We start from the raw sequence: 25,176 nt of genomic DNA, 5'->3' as shown, positions 1-25,176 counted from the left end.
ATCAGAGCGCCTGGGCTGACCCCCGCCTCGAGCTTCTGGCTCCACTTCCTGCCAATGCAGACCCTGGGAGGTGGCAGTGGGGGCTCCGATAGCTGGGTTCCTGTCCCCCATGTGGGAGACGTGGCCTGAGCTCCCAGACCCAGCGTTGTGGGCACGTGGGGGTGAACCAGCACACAGGAGCTCGTTTTCTTATGTGTCTATCTCTGAAATACAGATATTTTAAAATTCGAGATCCTGACTTTTAAAAATCCCTCGCAGGCTCCCCCTCCACTCCGTCGTGTGAATGCTGCTCTTCCCTCGCCTCTGTCTCTCCGTCTTGTGCCCCTGGCCCCTGTCTCCCCTGCACGGCAAGGAGCACAGTGAACAGGATCGGGCTGTCCAGGGCCCCGCGGCTCTGTCCTGCCGCCTGTCTGAGCAGACCGGCAGCCTCAGTTTGCCCGCGTGCGTAATGTTGCCCCAGGAGTGACCGCAGCGGGGCCTGGGACCTCAGCTGTACCCAAGGGACGCTAGCTACGGCACCGCTGAGATGATGGGGTTAGTACGGCAGGTTTCTTCTCTTGATTCTCAGATATTTTAAGGACATTCTACAAGCTTTGCACAGAGAGCTACTGTCAGCAACGGATTTCCATTCCCGAGGTCCTCTGGACAATGTCCTAGCGACAGAGATGATTCCAAGAAACGGTCAGAAGGGCCATTATCAGGAGGGCGCAGGGGCTCTGGGGGATTTCAGGGTTAGAAAATATCAAACGAACCACTTCACAGGAGGAAATCGCGGCGGGGACTTCCCAGGAGGCTCCGCCCCGGCTGAGTCACCGTTCCCGGGGTCTGACCTGCAGCCGTCCCCAGCAGCAGAACACCCTGGACAGCAAGGAGCCGAGCGTCCTCGGAAGCCCCGGGGTCTCCAGGTTTGTCCGTCTGGGGCAGCCGGGGGTGAGGGGACGGGGTGGGGAGAGCGCAGTGGCTGGGCTCCCTGACACATCTCTACCCTGCTTCTTCCCTTCCCATGATCACAGCTCCTCTTAGAGACCCTGGCTCAGGAGACTTTCACATTCCTTAGTTTCGCTGGAACACGGGCTTCAAATGCACAACGGGCAAGCCCGGGTCTCCACTTAAGACAAGTGTGATGGGCAGGAGAGCCGGGAGGCGCTCAGCTAGGGGAGCAGAGGTCACGACCCTGCTTCTCACCGAAGGGGGCCTTTGGGGGCCACCGAGACCCTCTCCTGAAGACCCCCTTGCGGGGCAGCTGGCACCCTTGCCGTGGTTATTTCTGCATTTGGGCAGGACTGCTGGAAATCGAACTGGCTGGTAGGTGTGCACAAGGCTACTGGTCGTGTCTACACTGGCTGGTGTGCACAAGGCTACTGGTCATGTCTACACTGGCTGGTAGGTGTGCACAAGGCTACTGGTCGTGTCTACACTGGCTGGTGTACACAAGGCTACTGGTCATGTCTACACTGGCTGGTAGGTGTGCACAAGGCTACTGGTCGTGTCTACACTAGCTGGTGTGCACAAGGCTACAGGTCGTGTCTACACTGGCAGGTGTGCACAAGGCTACAGGTCGTGTCTGTGAATTTGCTGTTTTTCTGTAACCTTCCGTCATCGTCCGGGTGATGGTCCTGTGGAATCCGAGAACAGGTTGTGGTTGGAATGCAGATAATTCTGAAAGGAGAAACCACCTGAGCCCTGGGATTTTTGCCTTTTGCAGAGTGACATTTGTGGGACCAGCTCCTTTGAGTGGAATTCTCTGGGGCTCTGCTCGTGTCCCCTCTATGCAAGATTTCATCATGGGAGGCGGCTACTACAACGTGGTGGCAACTGTGCTGCTGGTCATGAACTTGGAGAGAGCGAGATCAGTGCAGGGACCCTGTGCTAACTGCCCAGCTGGTGAGTACCGGGCTAATGGGCACCCTGGTCTGCTCTGGGGAGAACGTGCGTCTGTCAGTCCCCAGGGCCGAAGCCCTCCTGTGCCGTGATCTTCCCTTCATTCACTTGTACATGTGTGTGGGATGCTGCACACTGGTTGTGTGAACACAGCCACATCGGTAAACCTCCTGTGCCTGGGGATCATGAGAGAACCTGTCTCATCAGACCTCAAGGAAGGTCCCCCAATAGGGGAGCGGGGCACACCCCAGGACCTCCATGAATGTTGGTTCTGTGTTCGAGCCTCTGTGCTCAGACTGTGGGCACGGCAGGGGGCCGGCAGGGGCAGAGGGCTTCCTGGGAGAAGTCAGGCTCATGTCAATTCCAGTGAACCAGCCAGGGCCATTGAGCTCCCCTTGGACCCACTCATGGTGGTCTCCTGGATCAGTCAAGAGAACCATTCTGTCTTACTCATAGATGGTGAAGATATTTCCTTGCAAAATGTTGATTTTAAATTGTATGTATCTATGCATGTGTACGTATATTGTTTCTAAGTCTGTGATTACACTAAGCAAAACCTTGCAAATGTGTAATGTCAAAGAAGCAGTCAACAAAATGTCCATCACTGTGACCTACAGAAAAGGAATCTTTTTTTATTTTATTCTAATTTTCTTGAAATGTCATAATACTTTGAGTGACGGTCATCCATTGTCAAATATGCACAGCTGTTTTCTGCTTTTTTTTAGGTACTTTCTGTGGGAAAAGCAGGAATCCGATTTTTGTTCCCTGTCCTCCCGATAGCCTCTCCTGTGGCAGTGGACAGCGGACCTGTGTGCTGTGCAGGCGCTGTGAAGGTACGATTTCAAAAGATGTGATGCTGTTCATCAGGAAAGACAAGTTTTTATTCCCTGCTTACTGGTTGGTCTCTACTGAAAATCTTAAGCATCAATGATATTGATTCCCCTGTCAATGGGCAGTTCTAGCAAAATAGAAAATGCAGTTGCTTATGGATTGAGCTTGTTAAATATTAGGGGGAACATTTGTTTGATGAGAGAAGTTCTTTTTTTAGTGGAGAATGAATGTTTTGGAGATTTATTTACTTATTATTTGAAAGGCAGAGTGACAGAGAGAGAAGGAGGGATATAGATTGATAGACAGATATCTTCCACCCATTAGTTTGCTCTCCAGATAGCCACAACAGCTAGGGCTGGGCTAGGCTAAAGCCAGGAGCCAAGAGTTTCCCATGTGGGTGGCAGAGACTCAAGGACTTGAGCCATCATCTGCTGGCTCGAAAGCACATTAGCAGGGAGCCAGATTGGAAGAAAAGCAACCAGGACTCGAACCATCACTCCAGTATGGAATGCAGGCATCCCAGGTGGTATCTCAACTCACTGTACCATTATGCCTGCCCTGGGAATGAAAAATTTTAAATTATTTATTTATATACTTTGGAGGCAGAGAGAGAGAGAGAGAGAGCTAGCTTTTTTTAAAAAAAATATTTTATTTATTTATTTGACAGGTAGAGTTACAGACAGTGAGAGAGAGAGAGACAGAGAGAAAGCTTTTCCTTTCATTGGCTCACTCCCCAGATGGCCGCAATGGCTGGCACTACGCCGATCTGAAGCCAGGAGCCAGGTGCTTCTTCCTGGTCTCCCACGTGGGTGCAGGGGCCCAAAGACTTGGGCCATCTTCTACTGCTTTCCCAGGCCACAGCAGAGAGCTGGACTGGAAGAGGAACAGCTGGGACTAGAATCATTGCCCATATGGGATGCTGGCGCCACAGGCAGAGGATTAACCTACTGTGCCAAGCACTGGCCCTGAGAGCTAGCTTCTATACACTGGTTCACTCCCCAAATACTTGCAGCAGTCAGAAGTAGGCCAGGCTGAAAAGTGAGAGCTAGGAACTCAACCATGTCACTCCCATGTGCGAGGCAGGAATCCAACCACTTGAGCCACCCCCACTGCCTCCTAGGGCGCACGTTTGCAGGACGCTGGAATTGGGAGCAGAGCTGGGACTCAGACTCCAGCACTCCAGTGTGGGGTGCGGACATCTCACCCCCAGGCCAAACACACCTCCTGAGACAGAGGCTTCTAACTAGGAAAGTATAAAAAGGTGTTGAAGTAAATGTATTCAAAAGTCACCAGGAAGCTATAAGGAGAGTGAGCATCACTCATCAGGGTGCACATCCGCTTCTTGGATCGGGAGGTCAAGGGTCACAGCGTGTTTGGGGTTTTGCAGGTGTTTTCAGGACCAAGAAGCCATGCTCCCCCACCAGTGACGCCGAGTGTGAATGCATTGCCGGATTCCACTGCTTGGGGCCGGGATGCACCATGTGCGAACAGGATTGTGAGCAAGGTCAAGAGTTCACGAAAGAGGGTAGGTTTGTTCCTCTTAATCTGGCCCAAGTTTATATATAAACATGTCATTAGCTAGGTCTTCATCCTTTGAACAGAAAGTAAAAAGTAGATTTGTAGAGCCTTAAAGTACTAAGTAATGAACCAATGCGTCGAGCGCCTGGTAGTAATATCATATTTTAATCAGGAAAACATTTCCATTATTTTTCCTACGTGGAATTCAGAACATTTATTTTTTTATTTTTTTTTTAACTTTTATTTAATGAATATAAATTTCCAGTATACAGCTTATGGATTACAATGGCTTCCCCTTCCCATAATTTCCCTCCCACCCGCAACCCTCCCCTCTCCCGCTCCCTCTCCTTTTCCATTCACATCAAGATTCATTTTCAATTCTATTTATATACAGAAGATCAATTTAGTATAAATACTTCAACAGTTTGCACCCACATAGAAACACAAAGTGAAACATACTGTTTGAGTACTAGTTATAGCATTAAATAAAAATGTACAGCACATTAAGGACAGAGATCCCACATCAGGAGCAAGCGCACAGTGGCTCCTGTTGTTGACCCAACAAATTGACACTCTAGTTTATGGCGCCAGTAACCACCCTAGGCTGTCGTCATGAGTTGCCAAGGCTATGGAAGCCTTCCAAGTTCCCCGACTCTGATCATATTTAGACAAGGTCATAAAAGACAGGTTGAGGATAGTAACCAATGATCCTAAGAGTGGCCTTAACCAGGTCTGAACAATTATACAGCATTAAGTGGGGAAGAGGACCATCAGTACACACAGGTTGGGAGTAGAGCCATTGGTGGTAGAGTAGAGGTTATGATTACAAAGGAATGAGGCCCAAGTGCACTAGACAGGGTCTAGAACAAAGGACAGAGTCATTATTAGAGGAGCTAAGAAAGGTGCTGTCTAAGCTACAATTAAGTTTTCTGATTGAGAGGCAAATAGAACCTGATAGAAGGGGCTTGATAATAATCTGGTGGGCTTTAGGCCTTGTAAGTTAAGAGGCCCAGACCTATCTATCTCTTCACATGGGCTATATCCTAAGGGAGGTGTGAACCTCCTAGGGGAAGGCACTCTGTTGACTTTCATTACTTGGCTGGCCTGGGAGGAGAGCTGGCCAGGTAAAGGCAGGGGGCATCTCTAACAAGAAATTTACAGCAGAACATTTATTAATGACCAAAACCATACATCTCTTCACATATTCTAGACACATAAAATACTCGAAGTAAGAATAAAAGCCAAGAATCTTAGGGTTTTATTTTAAGAATTGTTGAACAGTTTGTGCAGGTTGTAGCATGTTAACGACTTCACCACATCCAGTCCATCACAGGAGCAGTTTTGAAATGGAGAAAATGCTTATTTTGTTACTGTTTTAATTTTCATGCAAGGTTGCAAAGACTGTCCCTCTGGCTCCTTTAACAACCAGAAAGGCGGCATCTGTCAACCCTGGACAAAGTAGGTACTACTTCCTTATGCTAACAAATGTTAATTCCCTTCTGCTTACATAATAGAGACTCCAGTTAAACTGTTTTAAAGAACAGGCAGAACTGAAGCTCTGGACCTATAGGAACACACTGTTAGGAGTGTGGGGGCAGAGTGGTCGGTTTCCCCAGAAATAACTCCCAAAGCACTGAGATTTCCCAGCGAGGGTCTGCCCCCTCCACCTCGCCTGGTCTCTGTTCTGTCTCCTTCTCGCTTTCTTGGCCGCCTCTTGCCTTCCCCCGCTGACTAGCCCATTCTCACGTGTTCACTGGGAGTGACATAGAAGGGTCAAGTATGCCTCTTACTTTCTGAATACACTGTGCATCTGGGTGTGCCCGGCCACCACGGAAGGTGAAAAGCCGACAGCGTGACTGCTGGCTTGTGGAATCTGCACCATAGCTGCTCAGACTGTGCCCTGAGGACAGGTGCTAGCCTCGGGCCCTGTGTCGCCCCTCCGAGGCGGCACCGGTACAGGTGTGGAAAGTGAGTGTAAGGAGACCTTTTAGGCAAATTGGTGCAGCCATGCGATCTGTCAACACTAGTTCTAAGAATTTGGGCCTCGTGTTTTCTATGCCTTTGTTGTTTTTCCATTTGATTTTCTTACTAGAAAATAATTTTTATTATACTTTACAAATGGGTTGGTTTATAACAGATTGGAGAGATTTTTGTAAAAAGGTCTTTCGACACAAGCTGTTCAGAGTGTATAGGTGAGCCTGCTTGGAGAGCGGGTGTGAGCTGGGCTTTAGAGGATAGCTAAAGGGGAAAGGGAAAGGCCTAGCAACATCACTGGTGAGGAGGATGATGGTGAGTGGAATGCTGATGGTGGGGAGGATGGTTATATGGTGATGGTTATGATGGTGATGTTGGTGGTGATGTAGTGATGTGATGGTGAAATGATGATGGTGATGGTGATGGTGTATGATAAAGCTCATGGTGACGATGATGGTGATGGTGGGGATGATGGTGAGGTGATAGTGATGGTGGTGATAGTGATGGTGATGATGGTGATGGTATATGATAATGATGGTGATGGTGTATAATAAAGCTCATGTGACGATGATGATGATGGTGATGATGGTGATGGTGTATGATAAAGCTCATGGTGAAGATGACGGTGATGATGATGATGGTGGGGATGAGAATGATGTTCATGACAATGGTGATGATGATGGTGGTGATGGTGATGATGGTGATGGTGATGATGGTGATGGTGATAGTGATGGTGATGATGGTGATAGTGATGGTGGTAATGGTGATGGTGGTGATGGTGGTGATAGTGACGGTGATGATGGTGATAGTGATGGTGATGAGGGTGATGGTGTATGATAATGATGGTGTATGATAAAGCTCATGTGATGATGATGGTGATGGTGTTGATGATGGTGGGGATGAGAATGATGTTCATGACAATGGTGATGATGATGATGGTGATGGTGATATGATGATGATGGAGATAATGGTGGTGAGAGTGATGATAACAGCTACCCTCTATGGAGTGTGTCAGCCATATACAAATATGTCACTGGGGTTCATTCATTTGTCTTTCACCGTGGGCCCAGGAGCATGGGCAGGCTTTGTTTTGTAGATGAGAGAACTGAAGGTGTAGTGACATAGCGTAGCTTGTCCAAGGTCATTTGTCAAGTGGCAGGCCCAGACTCAAATCCTGATTTTTCTGAAGCTAATACCAGAATCCATAACTTACATATTCCTTCATGTGTGCCAGAGATGGTCAAATGTGATAGAGAAGTTGGAGGCGAGAGACTCCAGCCTTCATTCTGTTGTCATGGAAACAGAAGGAGCCCAGTATGGCTACCAGGACTGGAAAGAAGGAAGGACCCAGTTAGGAGGTCGGGTGGGGTGAGCCGAGTGGAAGCTGAAGGAAGCCAGACACTCACATGAAAGCTTTTCAAAATGTCCTCTGTGACCTGTGACCCCAGACCCACAGATCTTTGTCACCAGGCTGCTTCTTTGTTAAGCGATGTCAAAGGTTTCGCTGGAATCTTCTGTACCTTGATCGTTTGCACTCTGTTCCTTGGCCTCTCTAAGCTGTTCAGACGGGAGGCCTGTGCTTGCGAATGGGACCAAGGACAGCGATGTGGTCTGCGGACCGAGCGCGCCCGGCCTCTCTCCAGGTGCCTCCTCCACCACCTCGCCTCCACCTGCAGGTGAGCCAGGAAGCTGCTTTACTGCTCCAGCCAGAGCGGGTGCGGCTCGGCTGCTCCTGGTGACGTCTGGCACCGCTGCCTGCGGTGTGCACCCCGGATGCACCTTCTGGCACGCTGGCTTCAGAAATCCACGTGGTCTCTGACATGTGTGTTCAGTCTGAGGTGCACGTGAGGAAGCAGCATGAGCTGAGACTCAGCCCGAAGGGGGTCGAGGAATGTCAATACAGGGCCCCACTGTATTGATCATTAATAAATGCCATTAGGGGATTATCGAGCCCCATATTTACTTTAGAAGGGCAAAGCCGCTTAATTTTTGTGGGCTTCCCAGAAACCTAACAAATCTTTTTAAAAACGTTTCAAGTTCACTAAGTTAGCAGGTTGGAGATGCCCGCGGCGCTGCCTCTTGGGGCGCTTAGGAATCTCCTGTGTGGGTGTCAGCGTTGAGCGCGCCGGCTCGAGTGCGTCTGCACAGCTCTCCCGTCTGCTCTTTTGCAGGGCACAGTCCACAGGTCATCCCCTTCCTCCTGGCGCTGACGTGGGCTGCGCTGCTGTTCCTGGTCTTCTTCCTTGTGCTCCATTTCTCTCTGGCCAAGCGGAGCAGAAAGAAACTCCTGTACATCTTCAAGCAACGTAAGACGCGCAGAACTCTGCCCAGGCAGGGCTCTTCATGGTGTAAAGGAAAAATGTCCTTCTAAGTTACAAAAATGGTCATGAAGCAAGAGCAGCTTCATTCCCAGGGTCAGGGCCCATCTGGCGATAGAGGCAGTGGACAGTGGTCACAGTTACGGAGGTCGTGATGGGACATCTGGTAGCGGTGGACGGTCATGGCGGTCACCACTCGGAGGTGGGGGTGGTGGAAGGGCACCATTGGCATCTAGCGGGTGGGGCTTAGGATGCTGCTGCACCCCAGCAGTGCACAGGACAGCCCCAAACAAAGAGTGATCCAGCCCAGAGGTCAACAGTGGCCAAGCTTATGCCAGGGTTCGGAGGCGATGACAACTTAGGGCCACTGATGGATTGAATGGCTGCACGTGCCTGTGTGTGTGCACTTGTGTCTGCAGCACACTGGCAAAGAGGAATCAGCCGAGGCCGTTCACCCCGTCTACACCACTCCTCGGGTGTCTACACTGCTCCTCGGGTGGGTGAACAATCTTTTTTTTTTTTTTTTTTTTTTTGACAGGCAGAGTGGACAGTGAGAGAGAGAGACAGAGAGAAAGGTCTTCCTTTTTGCCGTTGGTTCACCCTCCAATGGCCGCCGCGGACGGCGCATCGCGCTGATCCGAAGCCAGGAGCCAGGTGCTTCTCCTGGTCTCCCATGGGGTGCAGGGCCCAAGGACTTGGGGCCATCCTCCACTGCCTTCCGGGCCATAGCAGAGAGCTGGCCTGGAAGAGGGACAACCAGGACAGAATCCGGTGCCCCAACCGGGACTAGAACCCGGTGTGCCGGCGCCGCAAGGCGGAGGATTAGCCTGTTAAGCCACGGCACCAGCCGGTGAACAGTCTTAACCTGAGTCTAGACTTGTATTGAGGAAGGCACAGAGCACCAGGAGCAAGTTTGAAGTGGTTTACTCCAACACAATGTGGATTGAATGAAAAGGTTCAGGGTGGATTTCATTCATTTGTTCAAGCAGGATTCTAGTAAGGAACACAGCTTGGCCTGGAACGAGGCAGGGCCTACAGACAAAAGCTGTTAACATTTGTCCGGCAGAGTTTATGGATGGCAGCAACGCGTTTTTATATCTTTGTGGAGAACAAAGGATGAGATAACAGGCTAGGTTTAGTACGAGAGATTCCTGTACAGGAGCCACTTTCAGAGGGCAAAATTGTAGCCCCAGACTTCATAATTAGACCAGTGAGTGATATTTGGAGATTGTTTAAAATGATTGGGAGGAAAGCATTAGTGAAATCTTATCTGAAAAGGTACGACACTAACTTATTTAAAGCTTCTTTGACAAGCACTGTAAGACTGTTCACACTGTGATGTTTACAGAGCTGAACAGACTGCTGTGGGGTGGGCGTTCAGCCCAGCCGCTGAGATGCCACAACAGGCGTCCCTGTTGTCCCACAACAGGGCACGGGGCTCACTTCCCCGCTCCGGCTCCTGACTCCAGCTATGCAGGCCCTGGGAGGCAGCAGTGACGGCTCAGGTGGTTGGGTTCCTGCCGCCCATGTGGGAGACCTGGATAGTGTTTCTGGCTCCTAGTTCCAGCCCTAGCCCAGCCCTGTCCTCTGTGGGCATTTGGGGAGTGAACTAGCAGGAGGCAGCATGTTCATTCTCATAGTCTCTGTCTCTTTGTTTCTCAACTAAGTAAATCTTACAAATTAAAAGAAAACCCCCGCCCCGAACCCCTCACAGTAAGGTGAACACCTGCAAGGCCCCTCCCAGGTCGGGACACAGCGCATGACCTGCTCTGGGCAGCCCGTGGCGTTCCACTTCCAGGTCATGGCCCTCGCTCCCCACAGCTGCCGGCCACACCCAGAGTTCCCCAGTATCCACTTCCTTGCTCCTCTTTATCGTTTTGCTACCCAACAACACAGTGCCCTGGGCAGCCGTGCCTGTCACAGCCTGGCGTCACCACCAGTCTGGTGTGGGATTCCACTGCTGCTGGCCTCTGCTGAGTGAGTGGATTGTGTGTTTCTCCATTCTGCTGTTGGTGGACACGGACTTGTTTCCAGGTTGGGGCTGTTAGAGCGATGGTGCGATATGTTCGGTTATCTCAGGACACAGGAGCCTGTCTTTGTGTGTCGGTTTGTTTCGGAACCTAGGAATAAAACTGCTGAGACACGAGGAGCGTGTGTTGTGGTCCCCGCTCCACATTCCTGCTAATACTTGGTATCAGCAGACTCTAAAATCTTTTAAATCAGTTTTTATTTATTTGAAAGAGAGAGAGAGAGGGAGAGAGAGAGAGAGAGAGAGAGTGCGAGAACACTTCTATCTGCTGGTTCACTTCCCAAATGCCTACAACAGTTGAGGCTGGGTCCTACCAAAGTCAGGAGCCCGAAACTCCATCTGGGAATCCCACGTGGGTGGCAGGAGCCCAAGAACTTGAGCCATTCCCTGCTGCCTCCCAGGTGCATTGGCAGGAAGCTGAATTGGAAGTAGAAACTGGGGCTCGAACCCAGGTACTCTAACATATTAGATGTGTGGGCATCCCAAGGGGGTCTTAGCAGCTGCACCAAATGCACACCCCCATCAGGCTATTTTTGTCTATCTGATGGGAGGATATAAGTAACTTATTGTAGTTTTGTGGATTTTTTAAATTAACTTTTTTTTTTGAGAGGCAGACACATATACACACAGAGAGAGACAGACAGACACACACACACACAGAGCTCCTACCTTTTGCTTTCCTCCTGAAATGCCTTCAATGGCTGGAGCTAGACCTGAGCTGGACCCAGGAGCCAGGAGTGGGGACCAGGGCAGCTGGAGCAGTCCCTTGAGGCACCGTCTGCTACTGCCCAGAGCCTGCATTAGGGGACAGCCGGAGTCAGGGGCCAAGTCCACGCATTGAACCCAGGTACTGCGATGTGGGGCTAAGCTACGTGCCACCCACCCCTTTAAAATTATTAGTTTTTATTGGCCGGCGCCACAGCTCAATAGGCTAATCCTCCACCTTGCGGCGCCGGCACACCGGGTTCTAGTCCCGGTCGGGGCACCGATCCTGTCCAGGTTGCCCCTCTTCCAGGCCAGCTCTCTGCTGTGGCCCGGGAGTGCAGTGGAGGATGGCCCAAGTCCTTGGGCCCTGCACCCGCATGGGAGACCAGGAGAAGCACCTGGCTCCTGCCATCGGATCAGTGCGGTGCGCCGGCCGCAGCGCGCCAGCCGCGGCGGCCATTGGAGGGTGAACCAACGGCAAAGGAAGACCTTTCTCTCTGTCTCTCTCTCTCTCACTATCCACTCTGCCTGTCAAAAATAAAATAAAAAAAAATTATTAGTTTTTATTTATTTGAGAGGCAGAGAGACATAAAGGGGGTGGGAGAGAAGAGAACAAGCGAGCGAGAGGGAGAGAGCATTCCTATCTACCATTTCATTCCCCAAATGCCAGGTCTGAGCCGGGCTGAAGCAGAGAGCTGGGGACTTAACCCCGGTCTCCCAGGCAGGCGGCAGGGACACAGCACTTGAGCCTCCCCTGCTGCCTCACAGGGTGTGCAGCAGGCAGCAGGGAGTGGAGCAGCAGGCGCTCTGCTACGGGATGCAGGCGTCCCAAGGGGCTGCTTAAACCTTAGGCCGACTGCCGGCCCTAACTGCGGTTCGGGCTCTGTTGGTTGTTTGCATTTCCTCTTTTGAGAAGCCCCTAATGGACTGTTGAGCTCTTTCCCCTGGGGTTATCCGTGCTCCCCTCCGGATCTGTAGGCTCCTCCGTCTGCTGTGCGTGTGCTGCCCATGTCTTTTCCTGGTGATGCTCTGTGCTCCCATTCCCTCTGTGAGGTCCCCACCTCTAACGTAAACCCCAAAGCTGTCCCCGAACCCTGGTCTGCTGTGCTATCCCGCCCATCTCACCCCAGAATACAGCAAAGAGCTTTATAGAAATGCTTCTCAGAAGTGTCAATGAGTAGTTAGGAGTTTATGGGGGGGGGGGGGGAGGCGAGACAGAGAGAGAGACAGAGACAGAGAAAGAGAAAGAGAGATCTTTCATCCGCTGGTTCACTCCCCAAATGGTCGCAATGGCCAGGGCTGTGCAAGGCTGAAACCAGGAGCCTCATCTGGGTCTCTCACGTGGGTACCAGGGCTCAAGGACTTGGGCCATCTTCTGCTGTTCTCCCAGGCGCGTCAGCAGGGAGCTGGATTGGAAGTGGAGCAACCGGGAATTGAACCAGAGCCCATGTGGGATGCTGGTGTCGCAGGCAGTTGGCTTTACATGCTACGCCACAATGTCGACCCCTTAGGTCACTTTAAAAGCTTATTTATTTTTAATTATTTGAAGAGCAGAGCGAGACTGAGATAATTTTCTACCAGCAGGTTTACTCCCCAAATGCCCGACAGCCAGGGCCTGGACCAAGCTGAAGCCAAGGGCCATGAATTCAGTCTGAGTCTCCGTGTGGGTGGCAGGGACCTGCTGTTTCCAGGATGCACATTAGTGGGACTGGATAGGAGTATCAGACACTCCAATACGGTATGGGAAGCCAGGCTCCCAAGCTTGTCCCACTGCACCACGGTGCCTGCCCAAGGCCATAAAACTTTGTATTTCGCAATATAGTTTTCCAGGAAATTGCAAAGACAGTAAAATCTCAAACAGTACAACATCAAAACCAGGAAATTGACATGGCACATTGTGTGCATAGTCCTAGGTCATTTTATCATGTGTGCAGGTCTGTGTAAACCTCAGCACAATCAAAACACAGAACCATCAAGATCTCCTGCGGCCCCTCCCCTGCCACGCCTGCCCCCTGCCCTCCCACCCTGCCTCTCCCAACTTGCCCCCTCCCACTCTGCTCCCCCACCTGCCCCCTCCCCTCCCACCCTGCCCCCTCACCTTGCCCCCTGCCCTCCCACCCTGCCTCTTCCAACTTGCCCCCTCCCACCCTGCTCCCCCACCTGCCCCATGCCCTCCCACCCTGCCCCCCACCTGCCCCTCCCCTCCCACCCTGCCCCCCAACTGCCCCCTCCCCTCCCACCCTGCCCCCCCACCTGCCCCCTGCCCTCCTACCCTGCCTCCTGCCCCCTGCCCTCCTACCCTGCCTCCTGGCCACCCGCAGTCTGTTTCTTCTCTATACTTTTATCCTTTGGGGAATGCTACATAAATGGGATCAACTGAGGACACTTCAAAGAGTTTGTGGAAAACAGAATTAAGAGATAGATGCATTTATTTTGATGCAAAAATTTGGAACTACGCAGTTTTTTTCATGACATCCACTTTCCATGAACTTTTTGAATACTCCTCATGTGCTTGGATTTCCAGGTTTTTGGCCCCCAAATACACTTTTTTTTTTTAAAAGATTTATTTATTTATTTGAAAGGCAGAGTTACATAGAGGCAGAGAGAGAGGGAGAGAGAGGTCTTTCATCTGCTGGTTCACTCCCCAATTGGCTGCAACGGCCAGAGCTGCGCCAATCCAAGGCCAGGAGCCAGGAGCTTCTTCCTTGTCTCCCACGTGGGTGCAGGGGCCCAGGGACTCAGGCCATCTTCCACTGCTTTCCCAGGCCATAGTAGAGAGCTGGATGGGAATTGGAGCAGCTGGTACTAGAACTGGCGCCCATATGGGATGCCGGCACTGCAGGTGGTGGCTTTAACCCGCTGCACCACAGCACCGGCCCCCTTACTCATCTTTTAATTCCACTTCCCCCACAGACTTTCTGAAGTCCCCTGGTCACTCTGTGGCCTTTTCAGGTTGGATTTTCTCCTGCAGCGTCCTGCCCTGGGGGTCCACTCGGGTTGGGTCCACTCGGGTTGGTGTGGCTCTCAGCAGCTCACAGCTTCTCACTGCAGAGTAGCCTTCCACGGTGCAGCCAGGTGCCGACCGCCCCAGCAGCGTTCCAGTTGTTTGCAGCATTTGTTACACAGAAGACGGCTATGGACACTTGTGGACAGGGCTGGCTGGACAGAAGTTCCCACAGCTCCAAGATACATGTCCCAAGGTGCAATCGGTTTGTTTCATTTTTCAACAGAGGAATTGTACCATTTTATGCTCTTATCAGCAGGCTGTGGGAGACCCAGGTTCTCTGCATCATTGCTGGCATTTTTTTTCAAAGTAGACATTCTTGTCTTTTTTGTGATCCTTTTTTTTTTTTTAAGATTTATTTGTTTATTTGAAAGGCAGACTTACAGAAAGAGACAGAGACAGAGACAGAGAGAGAGAGAGAGAGAGAGAGATCTTCCATCCACTGCTTCTCTCCCTAAAATGGCCACAAGAGCTGGAGCTGGGCCAGCCTAAAACCCAGGAGCCAGGAGCTTCTCCCAGGTCTCTCACATGGGCCTAAAACCCAGGAGCCAGGAGCTTCTCCCAAGTCTCTCACATGGGCCTAAAACCTAGGAGCCTGCTGGCGCCACGGCTCACTAGGCTAATCCTCTGCCTTGCGGCGCCGGCACACCGGGTTCTAGTCCCGGTCGGGGCACCGGATTCTGTCCCGGTTGCCCCTCTTCCAGGCCAGCTCTCTGCTGTGGCCAGGGAGTGCAGTGGAGGATGGCCCAAGTGCTTGGGCCCTGCACCCCATGGGAGACCAGGAGAAGCACCTGGCTCCTGCCATCAGATCAGCGCGGTGCGCCGGCCGCGGCGGCCATTGGAGGGTGAACCAACGGCAAAGGAAGACCTTTCTCTCTGTCTCTCTCTCTCACTGTCCACTCTGCCTGTCAAAAACAAAACAAAGCAAAACAAAACAAAAACCTAGGAGCCAAGAGCTTCTTCCAGGTCTCTCACGTGGGGGCAGGGGCCAAGGCCTTGGGCCGTCTTCCACTGCTTTCCCTGGCACATGAGCTGCACTCTAACCTGTGCCCATATGGATCGCCAATGCTGCTTATCCCACTGTGCCACAGTGCTGGCACCATTGCTAGCATTTAAAAAAATGCTTATTTATTTGAAAGATGGGGGTGGGAGAGAGAGTATTTGAGCTGCCACCTGCTGCCACCCAGACACGTGAGCAGGAAGCTGGGTTGGGAGCAGAGTAGCTGGGACAAACGGGCACTCCCATACAGGCTGCCGGTGACGGCGCAATGCCGGTTGTTTGACCCACTGAGCCACAGTACTGCCCCTTGCCAGCATGTTGTCACGCAGTCTCTTATGCCAGACGTTCTGCCAGGCGGTGGCAATAGCTCATGTGGCCTTTCGTCTGCACGTGCCTGGGCGAACGTCTTTCTGAGTGTTTATTTTCCAGTTTGATGTCTTGGCCAGTGAACAGTTCCTTCGCGTCTTTTGCCCATTTTCTAACTGGATTGTTTGCTGTGCTGTTGAGATCTGAGGGTTCTTTACATCCGTTGTATCTGAGTCCTTTTCAGGTCTGTGGTTTGTAAATACTCTGTCCCTTTCCATTCTCTTCGCGGCTCCTCCACCAACAAGTGTGTGATTTCCATAAAGTCTGATTTATGCCTTTCCCCACTTAGGGGGGTCATGTGTAGGAACTCTCCACCGAGCCCCAGGCCCCTAGGATGTAGAACCTCTCCTGTGTCATTCTCTGAAAGCTTGCTAGTCTTGGGTTGCAGATTTTTTAAAAATAATTTCTTAAATTTATTTGACAGGTAGAGTTATAGACGGTGAGAAAAAGACACAGAGAGAGAGGTCTTCCTTCCACTGGTTCACTCCCCAAATGGCCGCTACTGCTGGCACTGTGCCGATCTGAAGCCAGGAGCCAGGTGCTTCTTCCTGGTCTCCCATGTGGGTGCACAAGCACTTGGGCCATCCTCCACTGCCCTCCTGGGCCACAGCCGAGAGCTGGACTGGAAGAGGAGCAACCGGGACTAGAACCCGGCGCCCATATGGGATGCCGGTGCCGCAGGCGGAGGATTAACCAAGTGAGCCACTCTGCCGGCCCTGGAGCCTGGAGCTTCTTATGGGTCTCTTGCGCAGGTGCAGGGGCCCAAGGACTTGGGGATGTCTTCTACTGCTTTCCCAGGCCATGGCAGAGAGCTGGATCAGAAGTGGAGCAGCCGGGACTTGAACCTGTGCCCATACGGGATGCCGACACTCCAGGCAGAGGCTTAGCCCTCTAATCCACAGCGCCAGCCCCTACTTTCAGTTCTTGAAAAAAAATCATGCTACTTCCTGCTGGCCTATGTAGTTTCTTTTCTTTCCTTTTTAAATTGAAAGCTCTTTTATTTATCTATTCATTTTAACTTTATTTGAAAGGCAGGGAGACAGAGAGAAAATGTCAGAGAGATCTTCCATCCTCTGATTGACTCCACGGATGTCTAGGGGTGGGCTGATCTGAAGCCAGGAGTGGGGAGCTCCATCCAGGTCTCTCACGTGGGTGGCAGGGCCCAAGCTCCCCAGCCTTCGTCTGCTGCCTCCTGGGGTGCACATTAGCAGGAAGCTGGATCAGCAGAGGAGCAGGGACTCGAACCCAGACAAACCAATATGGGGTGCGGTGCCCCCAGTGGTGTCTTGGCGGCTGCACCGAGTGCCCGCTGCTGTGCGTTTCTGATCAGGAATCTGCTGTGGTCGGCGCTGGCTCCCCTCCAGACGACGCTGGCCTCCCTCTGGCTGCTCCCGAGAGATCCGCCCCCATCTTCTGTTCTCAGCACTTGGCTCTGAAGTGCATTGCCGTGGGCTTCTCCGGGTTCGTTCTGGTGGTGTTCACTCCGCTTCTGGAGTCTGCAGGTTTGTTTCTTTGTTTGTTTGTTTTTAATGGCTTTTGCCAGGAACATTTCAAATATGAGTTCTTCTTCTCTCCTTCTCCTCCCCTGCTGGGACCAGGGACAGGGGCTCCCAGCCTGGGTCCCGGCCCCGCGCGTCCCAGGTGCACATTCCCAGGCTCCCCTCCAGGTTGGGTAACGACTCGGCCCTTGCTCCTCTTCATTCTGCCAATGAGTCCATTGAAGAAATTTAGTTTCCAGGTTGACACCTGATTCTCTTCTGTATTTTTAAATTCTTTTTCATTTGTTTCAAACATGTTCCTAATCGCTGGTGGAAGCATTTTTACGACCAGTAACTTAAATCCTCTTGTAATTCCTCCGTCTGCATCGTGTTCTCTGTCAATTGTCTTTTCTCGTTCAAACTTCCTTCCTGATACTAAAATAATAGATTTTTTTATTTCTTGTTTTTTTTTTTTGAAGATTTATTTTTATTTATTTGAAAGGCAGAGTTAGAGAGAGAGAGAGAGAGAGAGAGAGAGAGAGAGGTATTTCATCTGCTGATTCACTCCCCAAATGGCCACAAGAGCCAGGACTGGGCCAGACCAAAGCCAGGATCTGGAACCCCATCTGGGTCTCCCACTTGAATGGCAAGGATTGAAGCACTTGGGCCATCTTCCTTTGCTTCCCCAGGTGCATTAGCAGGGAGCTGGATCAGAAGCGGAGCAGCTGGGATTTAAACCAGTCCTGTGGCTCAGGAGGGCGGCCTCTCTGGGTCTCTGCCTGCTGGCATTTCTAGGATGCCGGCTTCTCTGGTTCCTGGTCTGTGGCATCGGAAGCAGAAAGTGGACCCACGAAGCTCACTGCCAGGTTGTTCCTGGGGCCCGGAGCCTTAGCTGGTGTGCAGTCTTCTTGGCACCTAAGCCTTCTTGTGGGTGCTGTGCGGAATGGCCGGGCTTCTCCGTGGTGCTGAGCAGGAAGGCTGTGGGGACGCGTGGCAGCTCCCTCTTCCCAGAGGCACCTCTCCACCCTGCAGTGCATCTCTGGCATGGCTTCAAAAGATACCCGGCGCTACCTCTGATGGTCATGCTGCCCTTTTATACATTCTGGGACATAGTGTGGTTGGCTGGTTGTGCTGACAATTCTATTCTTTTGAGACAGAGAGTCCGATTGATGGAGAGAGAGAGAGAGAGAGACCCCATTCAGTGGTTCACTTGCTAGACCCCTGCAGTGACCCCTGCCTGGGGCTGAAACCAAGAGCCAGAAACTCCACCCCGGCCTCCCACGTTGGGGCAGGAACCCAAGGAGTTGGGTCACTGCCACCGCCTCCCAGGGTGCGCAGCAGCCGGAGCTAGATCAGGAGCAGCACCAGTGTTGCGGTCAGCCTCTGTGACGCGGGGCGATGACAGCTTAACTGCTACACCTAGTCCTTGCCCCTGACGTTGCTTCCAGTGGTAGCAAGCATGAAAATGGGGGGGGGGGGGGCTTCTGCTTTGTTGGGCTACAAAGAAAAATTTGCTTAGGGTTGACAGCTGCTCAGCAGGGGCACAAATACTTCACCTGAACAGCAAACCTGGGAGCTGACACACAAACCAGCTGCTTACTGCTGGGGGTTTCCATACAACCTGAAGCCACAGTCTCCCGTTCACAAGAAAGGTCTGTAGTCTGAGTCGCCGTCGGGGTGAAAATACGTGCTGGGGCATCGAAATTTCAGCTGTGTTTGGGGCTGGCTAATAGCGATGCGCGCTCAAGGCTTTCTCTAAGCCATTGTAGAAAATGAGGAAAAGTCTTAGATAATCCAGAGGGGGGCTCGTCTGCCCCTGTCTGCCTCAGGGAGGAGCTTGTTGACACTGAGGGAGGGAGAGAGTGCTCACTGCTGAGACGCCCCTCGACCACGGGGCGGGGAAGACGAGGGCTGCGTGCTGCACACAGACAGCAGCACGTGCGCACTGGTCAATTGTTTTCCAGCGTTTATGAAACCGGTACAAACGGCCCAAGAGGAAGACGCCTGCAGCTGCCAGTTTCCGGAGGAAGAGGAGGGCGGATGTGAACCGTGAAGTGGGAGCCCCACGGGAAGCACGCGTGACTGCATCTCTCTGATGTGAAAACCAGCCTGACAGGACACCCACGACCACCTCACCAACCCACTGGCCGTCAAATTTGCACCACCTTTAGCAGATGCGCAGGGCAGAGGGGCATTTTCTAGAATCTTCTTCACAGGAGGAGCTAATTTTGTTTTGTTTTATTTTTAAATCCAAAGAAAATGAGAGTTTGACTTCTACCACATGGGCTGATGGTTTGGCTAACATTGTTGGGTGCTGACGTGGCATGTGACAATCAGCCGTTAGATGTGGACGTTGCCCCTCATTCTATCCTTTAACACGATGACCCCCTCCCCTGGAGGGTCACGGCAAGGTCAGGGGGTCATCAGGGTGCTGTTCCCTTCGTCTTAGGAATTTTGATTGTTTTCCTTGTTCTGAAGCAGCCTGTTGCCGTGAGTGATGATCCGGTGTTCAGTGTCGCCTGTCTTTGAGCTTCAGGAAATCCATGTGGTCACTGCAGACTCCCGCGGCCTGCTCTGGTCACTCAGGGTTGCCCCTAGAAGGCTCAGTCGTGTCGTCGTCTGTGGCCTGATACGTTCGCTTTGTAGATGGGTCATAATTTATTAATCCCGTGCCTGTCAAGGGCCGTTCAGGTCATTTCGGGGCGTTTGCAGTCACTAAGGATGTTCTCTTATGCGTCTCCTTGCAGCAGTACCTCTAGGAAAACTTCTGGAATTTCTGGATTGCGTAGGGCACGTGAGCGCCCAACCTCAGGGGCTTTGCGTGCTTCAGCCAGGACACACCAGGACCACAGCCACACGACGCCATCTCTCAGGACACTGGCCGCTGTGGGCCCAGTGGCTCCGCTCTCCTGCTGTGAAGGTCAAGGGCAATCGCAAGCCTTTCTGATGAGGTGGGCAGCTCAGCAAGATGCCTGAGGGGCTGACTCTGAAGACCAGTGAAGCCATGTCGTTCACCAGACTTCTACCCTGAGCCCTGCTAGCTTGGAGACATGCAACTCTGTGTAAACCCGTGTAAGCCTATGTAAACCGTGTAAACCCACGGAAACCTGTGGAAACCCGTGTAAGCCTGTGCCTCTGCCATCCTGGGTGGCCCTGCCACAGCTGTCCCCAGGCTGCCCGCCGCCCTGGTCTGGAGCCCTGAATGTAAGTCGCCCTAATAAACTCCACTCTTAGCTGGGGTTCCTGTCTTTGTTTCCAGCCTCAGGATTCCTGCTCAGCTGGGGGAACGTCCGTGCTCTGCTGACACTCGGACAAGACAGACATAACAAGTGGCCCCCAGATCTCATAGATGACAGCACAGCAAAGGTCATTTCTTGGGGCCATGGGTGCTGCTGCAGACTGGCTGTGGCTCTGTCCTGAGTTCACCCAGGGTCGGGGCAGGGGAGCAGCTTGTACTCGGAACGCTGGCTGGCTGATGGCAAAGGAACAGACCCTTTGTGGTTCTCCAGTTGGCTGACGCCAGTGTCTAGAGCGAGTCACGCAGCCATGCCAGGCATCCTACGGAGGCAAGGGGTGTCATTGCACAGGGAGGGGCCGAACCAACGGTCCTCGAGTGTGCACCCCCAAAGGCAAAAGAGCCAACAGTCAGTCTCTTTCTTTCGTACGTAGCTTCTTTCGAGTGTCTGTTACCATGACAAGACACCGACTCGTGCAGTGTGCTGTTGACCCACGTCGCCACCCTCCAGTATACCAGGTGCCCTTACTCTGGGTCATCCAGTGGGTATGAAACGGCATCGCAATGTGGCATTGTTTTGAATTTTTGTTTACTAATGAGTGTCACGTGTTTATATACCAGTTGTTTCTTTTTATGAAATATTTGCTGATCCTTTTTTTGGCCCGTTTTTAAAAATTAGTTGTCTATGGGGACATTGCTGTGGCATAGTGAGTAAAGCCGCTGCCTGCAGTGCCGACATCCCATAAGGGTGCCCATTTGAGTCCCAGCAGCTCCACTCCCCATCCAGCTCTCTGCTGTGGCCTGGGAAAGCAGTAGAAGATGGCCCAAGTGCTTGGGCCCCTGCACCCTGTGGGAGACCCGAAAGAAGCTCCTGGCTCCTGGCTTCAGATTGGCACAGCTCCAGCCATTGCGGCCATCTGGGGAGTGAACCAGCAGATGGAAGGAAGATCTCTCTCTCTCTCTCTCTCTTTCCTTCTTTATAACTCTGCCTTTCAAATTAAAAAGAAATCTTAAAAATATTAGTTGTCTGTTTCATATTCATTAAGATTATATATTCTAGACAAATAGTCTTTTGAAATCTTTTTTTAAAATTTGTTTATTTGATAGAGTTACAGAGGTAGGTAGGTAGAGAGAGAGAGAGAGAGAGAGGTCTTCCTCTGCTAGTTCACTCCCCAGTTGACTGCAACGGCCGGAGCTGTGCCGATCTGAAGCCGGAAGCCAAGAGCTCTTCTGGGTCTCCCACAAGGGTGCTGGAGCCCAAGCACTTGGGCCATCTTCTACTGCTTTCCAAGGCCATAGCAGAGAGCTGGATCAGAAGTGGAGCAGCCAGGACTTGAACTGGTGCTCATGTGGGATGCCGGCACTGCAGGCGGAGGCTTTACCCGCTACAGCACAGCGCTGGCCCCTGATCTTCATTTTTGAATTTGAGAAGCATAGAGAGAGAGGAGAGAGAGAGAGGACGCTTCATCCAGCACTTCAGTTCCCACGTGCCCACGGCAGGAGTGGGCACTGATTGCAGGTCTCCCAGTGAGGGGTAAGGTCCCCGTGACGCTATCACTACGTCTTCCGGGCTGTGCATTAGCAGGGAGCTGGAGTCATGAGCTGGAACTGCGTATTGAATCCTGGGACTCCAAATGGGCTGCAGGCATCTTAGCCAGCGCAACTGCTGGGCCAAGCAGCTGACCTGGGTAATAACCTTTGGTCGGTTGCAAGTCCAAGGATAATTCAAAAAGTTTGTGGAAATTAGAATTAAAATATAAGTTTATTTTTGTGCAGATTTAAACAAAATATTTATTTATTTGAAAGAGTTGCAGAGTGAGAAGGAGAGTCAGAGAGACAAATCTTCCATCTGCTGGTTCACTCCCCAAATGGCTGCAATAACCGGGGCTGGGCCAGGCTGAAGCCAGAAGCCAGGAGCTTCTCCCAGATCTCCCAAGCAGGTGCAGGGGCCCAGGGACTTAGGCCATCTTTCCGCTGCTTTCCCAGGTGCATTAGCAGAGAGCTGGATCGGAAGTGGAGCAGCTGGGACTTGAACTGGCGCCCATATGGGATGCTGGTGCTGCAGGCTGCAGCTTTACCTGCTGTAGCACAGCGCTGGCCCCGCGTTGTGTGTTTGGTGTTTTGTCTCTGAGTTTAGACTGTCAGGGATTGGTTGTTGGGTTGTGCACGTGGGCCACGCCCACCCCAGCACCGTGCATTCAACACTTTGTCTTCTCCCTGTGGCTCTGCAGGTGGCTGCTCTGGCCCCTGTTCTGCTCCGTTGTCAGTTTGCTCATCCCATGCCAGCGCCACACCATCGCTGTTACACTCCCCAGTGCCCCAAACCAGCCAGAGCTAAGCCAGGCTGAAGCCAGGAGCCAGAACTCCGTTCGGGTCTCCTACGTGGGCCCAAGCACTTGGGCCGTCTCCCACTGCCTTGCAGGACGTGCAGGAAGCTGGACTGGAGTCGGGGTAGCCACGACTCTGATCTGGGGTGCGGGCGTCTCCAGTGCAGCTTAACCACCGCACAGTGCCCATCCCGGTGTTCATTTCCCCGGCGTGGCTTCCTGCCTCACGGACGGCCCGGCCTCCAGTGCGACGTGAGAGTCTGTTTCCTTGTGCACGTGATCCACTGGTGGTTTTGAACTAAGCTGGATCAGATTAAGATGTTTCTATTCCTGGCTTGTGAAGAGGGCTTCTTTCTCTCTTTCTTTCATGAATGGGTGTCGAGTTTTATCAAACAGCTTTTTGGAGGAAACACACATTGGAAAGCAGAGGAAACAACTTGTTCGTGATGCTAGATGTTCTCAGATGGTTTCTCTTGGCTTTGGCTGCGTGGCCACGTGGAGAGAAAATTCTGACCTGGGGAGGCTGCGTGACGCCTTTATCACGGGATGCAGGGGAATAGAATGAAAAGTTTATTTTGGCACAAAATTTTCTGAAATCTATATGTATTTTTTCATAATACACATTTTCCACGAACTTTTTTGACGACCCCTTGTATTGTATTTTGGTAAAATGTGTGTAAAAGTTACAAATTAAAAACAGGAACATGGGCCTGCGCTGCGGCTCACTTGGCTAATCCTCCTCCTGCGGCGCCGGCACCCCGGGTTCTAGTCCCGGTTGGGGCGCCGGATTCTGTCCCGGTGGCCCCTCTTCCAGGCCAGCTCTCTGCTGTGGCCCGGGAAGGCAGTGGAGGATGGCCCAAGTGCTTGGGCCCTGCACCCGCATGGGAGACCAGGAGAAGCACCTAGCTCCTGGCTTTGGACCGGTGCATCGTGCCGGCCATAGTGGCCATGTTGGGTGTGAACCAATGGAAGGAAGACCTTTCTCTCTGTCTCTCCCTCTCACTGTCTAACTCTGCCTGTCAAAACAAAACAAAACAAAAAACCAAAAACAGGAACATGGAGTATGAGTCATCTTTCCCCCCAAAAGACAGTTAAAAAAAAAACTGAGAAGAATAAAATAATCCCATTTGGGGGTTAATTTAGGAAATTCAATAATTAAAATAGTTTATTTTCATAGAGATAACTATTTCTGTGACCAAAGTAAGTTAACATATTCAGGAATATACAAGTTGGATCATTTTCTTAAAAACAAGCTCGGGTAGTTTCTGAAACAAATTCTGATTTTCTTCTTAGTGGAAAAGATCACTCTGACGGAAACTTTCGACCTGAGGGTTTCTGGCTGCCGAGGTGGCGTCTTCCTCCGGCCCGTTTGTGGGCAGGTGTCGCCTTCTGTGGGTGGGATGCGCTCAGGGGCCACAGAGCAGGTGCAAGGTGACCGGCGTGTGGTGGGGCACAGCGAGTGATCATCGCTAGCGTTTCTTTTTTTTTATAATCTATTTTTATTAGAAGTTTTTCTGCTCTCTCTTTTTAAATATTTATTTATTTATTATTTGAAAGGCAGAGTTACAGAGGAAGAGAGAGAGAGAGAGAGAGAGAGAAACAGAGAGAGGGAGAGAGGTCTTCCATTTGCTCCTTCACTCCCCCGATGGCTGCAACGGCCGGAGCTGCACCGATCTAAAGCCAGGAGCCAGGAGCTTCCTCTGGGTCTCCCACGTGGATGCAGGGGCCCAAGGACTTGGGCTAACTTCTAGTGCTTTCCCAGGCCATAGCAGAGAGCTGCATTGGAAGTGGAACAGCTGGGACTCGAACGGGCACCCATATGGGATGCCGGCACCACAAGCTGTGGCTTTTACCCACTATGCCACAGTGCCGGCCCCAAAGATCATCACCAGCATTTCTTAAGGACTCGGTGGGTGCTTGGCCTAGAGGCTCATACGCGCAGTTGGAACATCGCCAGCCACACCTGAGAGTCTGGGTTCAAGTTCCAGGCTCTGCTGATTCCAGCTTCCTGCTAATGCACGCCCTGGGAGGTGTAGGTGATGGCTCAAGCCCCTGCTACCCACGTGGGAAAACTAGACTGAGTTCCAGGCTTGTGGCTTCCGTCTGGCCCAGCCCGGGTTGTTGTAGGCATCTGGGATCCAACAGATGGCAGCTCTCTGTGTCTGTGCACTTCTCAACTAATTAACAGCAATGCATAAAAATTTTAGAAGCAACTATTCTACTTAAAAAATAGGACTTTATAATAAAACATGTATCATTTTCACAGAAAAAAACTTAAGCAAAAAACTTGCTGTATAAAGTTTTATATATTTTGCTTTTGCAGCATCAAATCATAAAGGCTAGAGATGAAGTCACGCCCCATTCCCTAAACGATGGGAACTCGGGGAACGCGGGCTTTAGTGCCGAGGGATGGAAGCCATTTGCAGTGCAGGATTTCCTTTCCGCCTCCAATGGATGCTGCCTTCATATCCATATTGATTCGGATTGTTGTCTTTCAAATTAGTTAAACC

General features: G+C 51.6%; 1 protein-coding gene across 1 annotated transcript; it reads left to right on the top strand.

Annotated features, from left to right (window-relative positions):
* The first annotated feature begins 835 nt into the window (after window positions 1-835).
* TNFRSF9 (TNF receptor superfamily member 9) lies at window positions 836-20,307 on the top strand. The gene is made up of 8 exons (XM_062193083.1): window positions 836-905; window positions 1,706-1,884; window positions 2,607-2,714; window positions 4,100-4,237; window positions 5,622-5,688; window positions 7,762-7,892; window positions 8,376-8,510; window positions 19,069-20,307. The coding sequence occupies exons 2-8, from the start codon at window positions 1,770-1,772 to the stop codon at window positions 19,155-19,157; spliced, it is 783 nt and encodes a 260-aa protein (XP_062049067.1). The 5' UTR covers window positions 836-905; window positions 1,706-1,769; the 3' UTR covers window positions 19,158-20,307.
* Window positions 20,308-25,176: the final 4,869 nt, after the last annotated feature.

This window comes from Lepus europaeus, chromosome 5 (assembly GCF_033115175.1).
Source record: "Lepus europaeus isolate LE1 chromosome 5, mLepTim1.pri, whole genome shotgun sequence".
NCBI lineage: Eukaryota > Metazoa > Chordata > Mammalia > Lagomorpha > Leporidae > Lepus > Lepus europaeus.
Note: the sequence above shows the minus strand (reverse complement) of the source record. Positions and strands in the feature narration are given on the sequence as shown.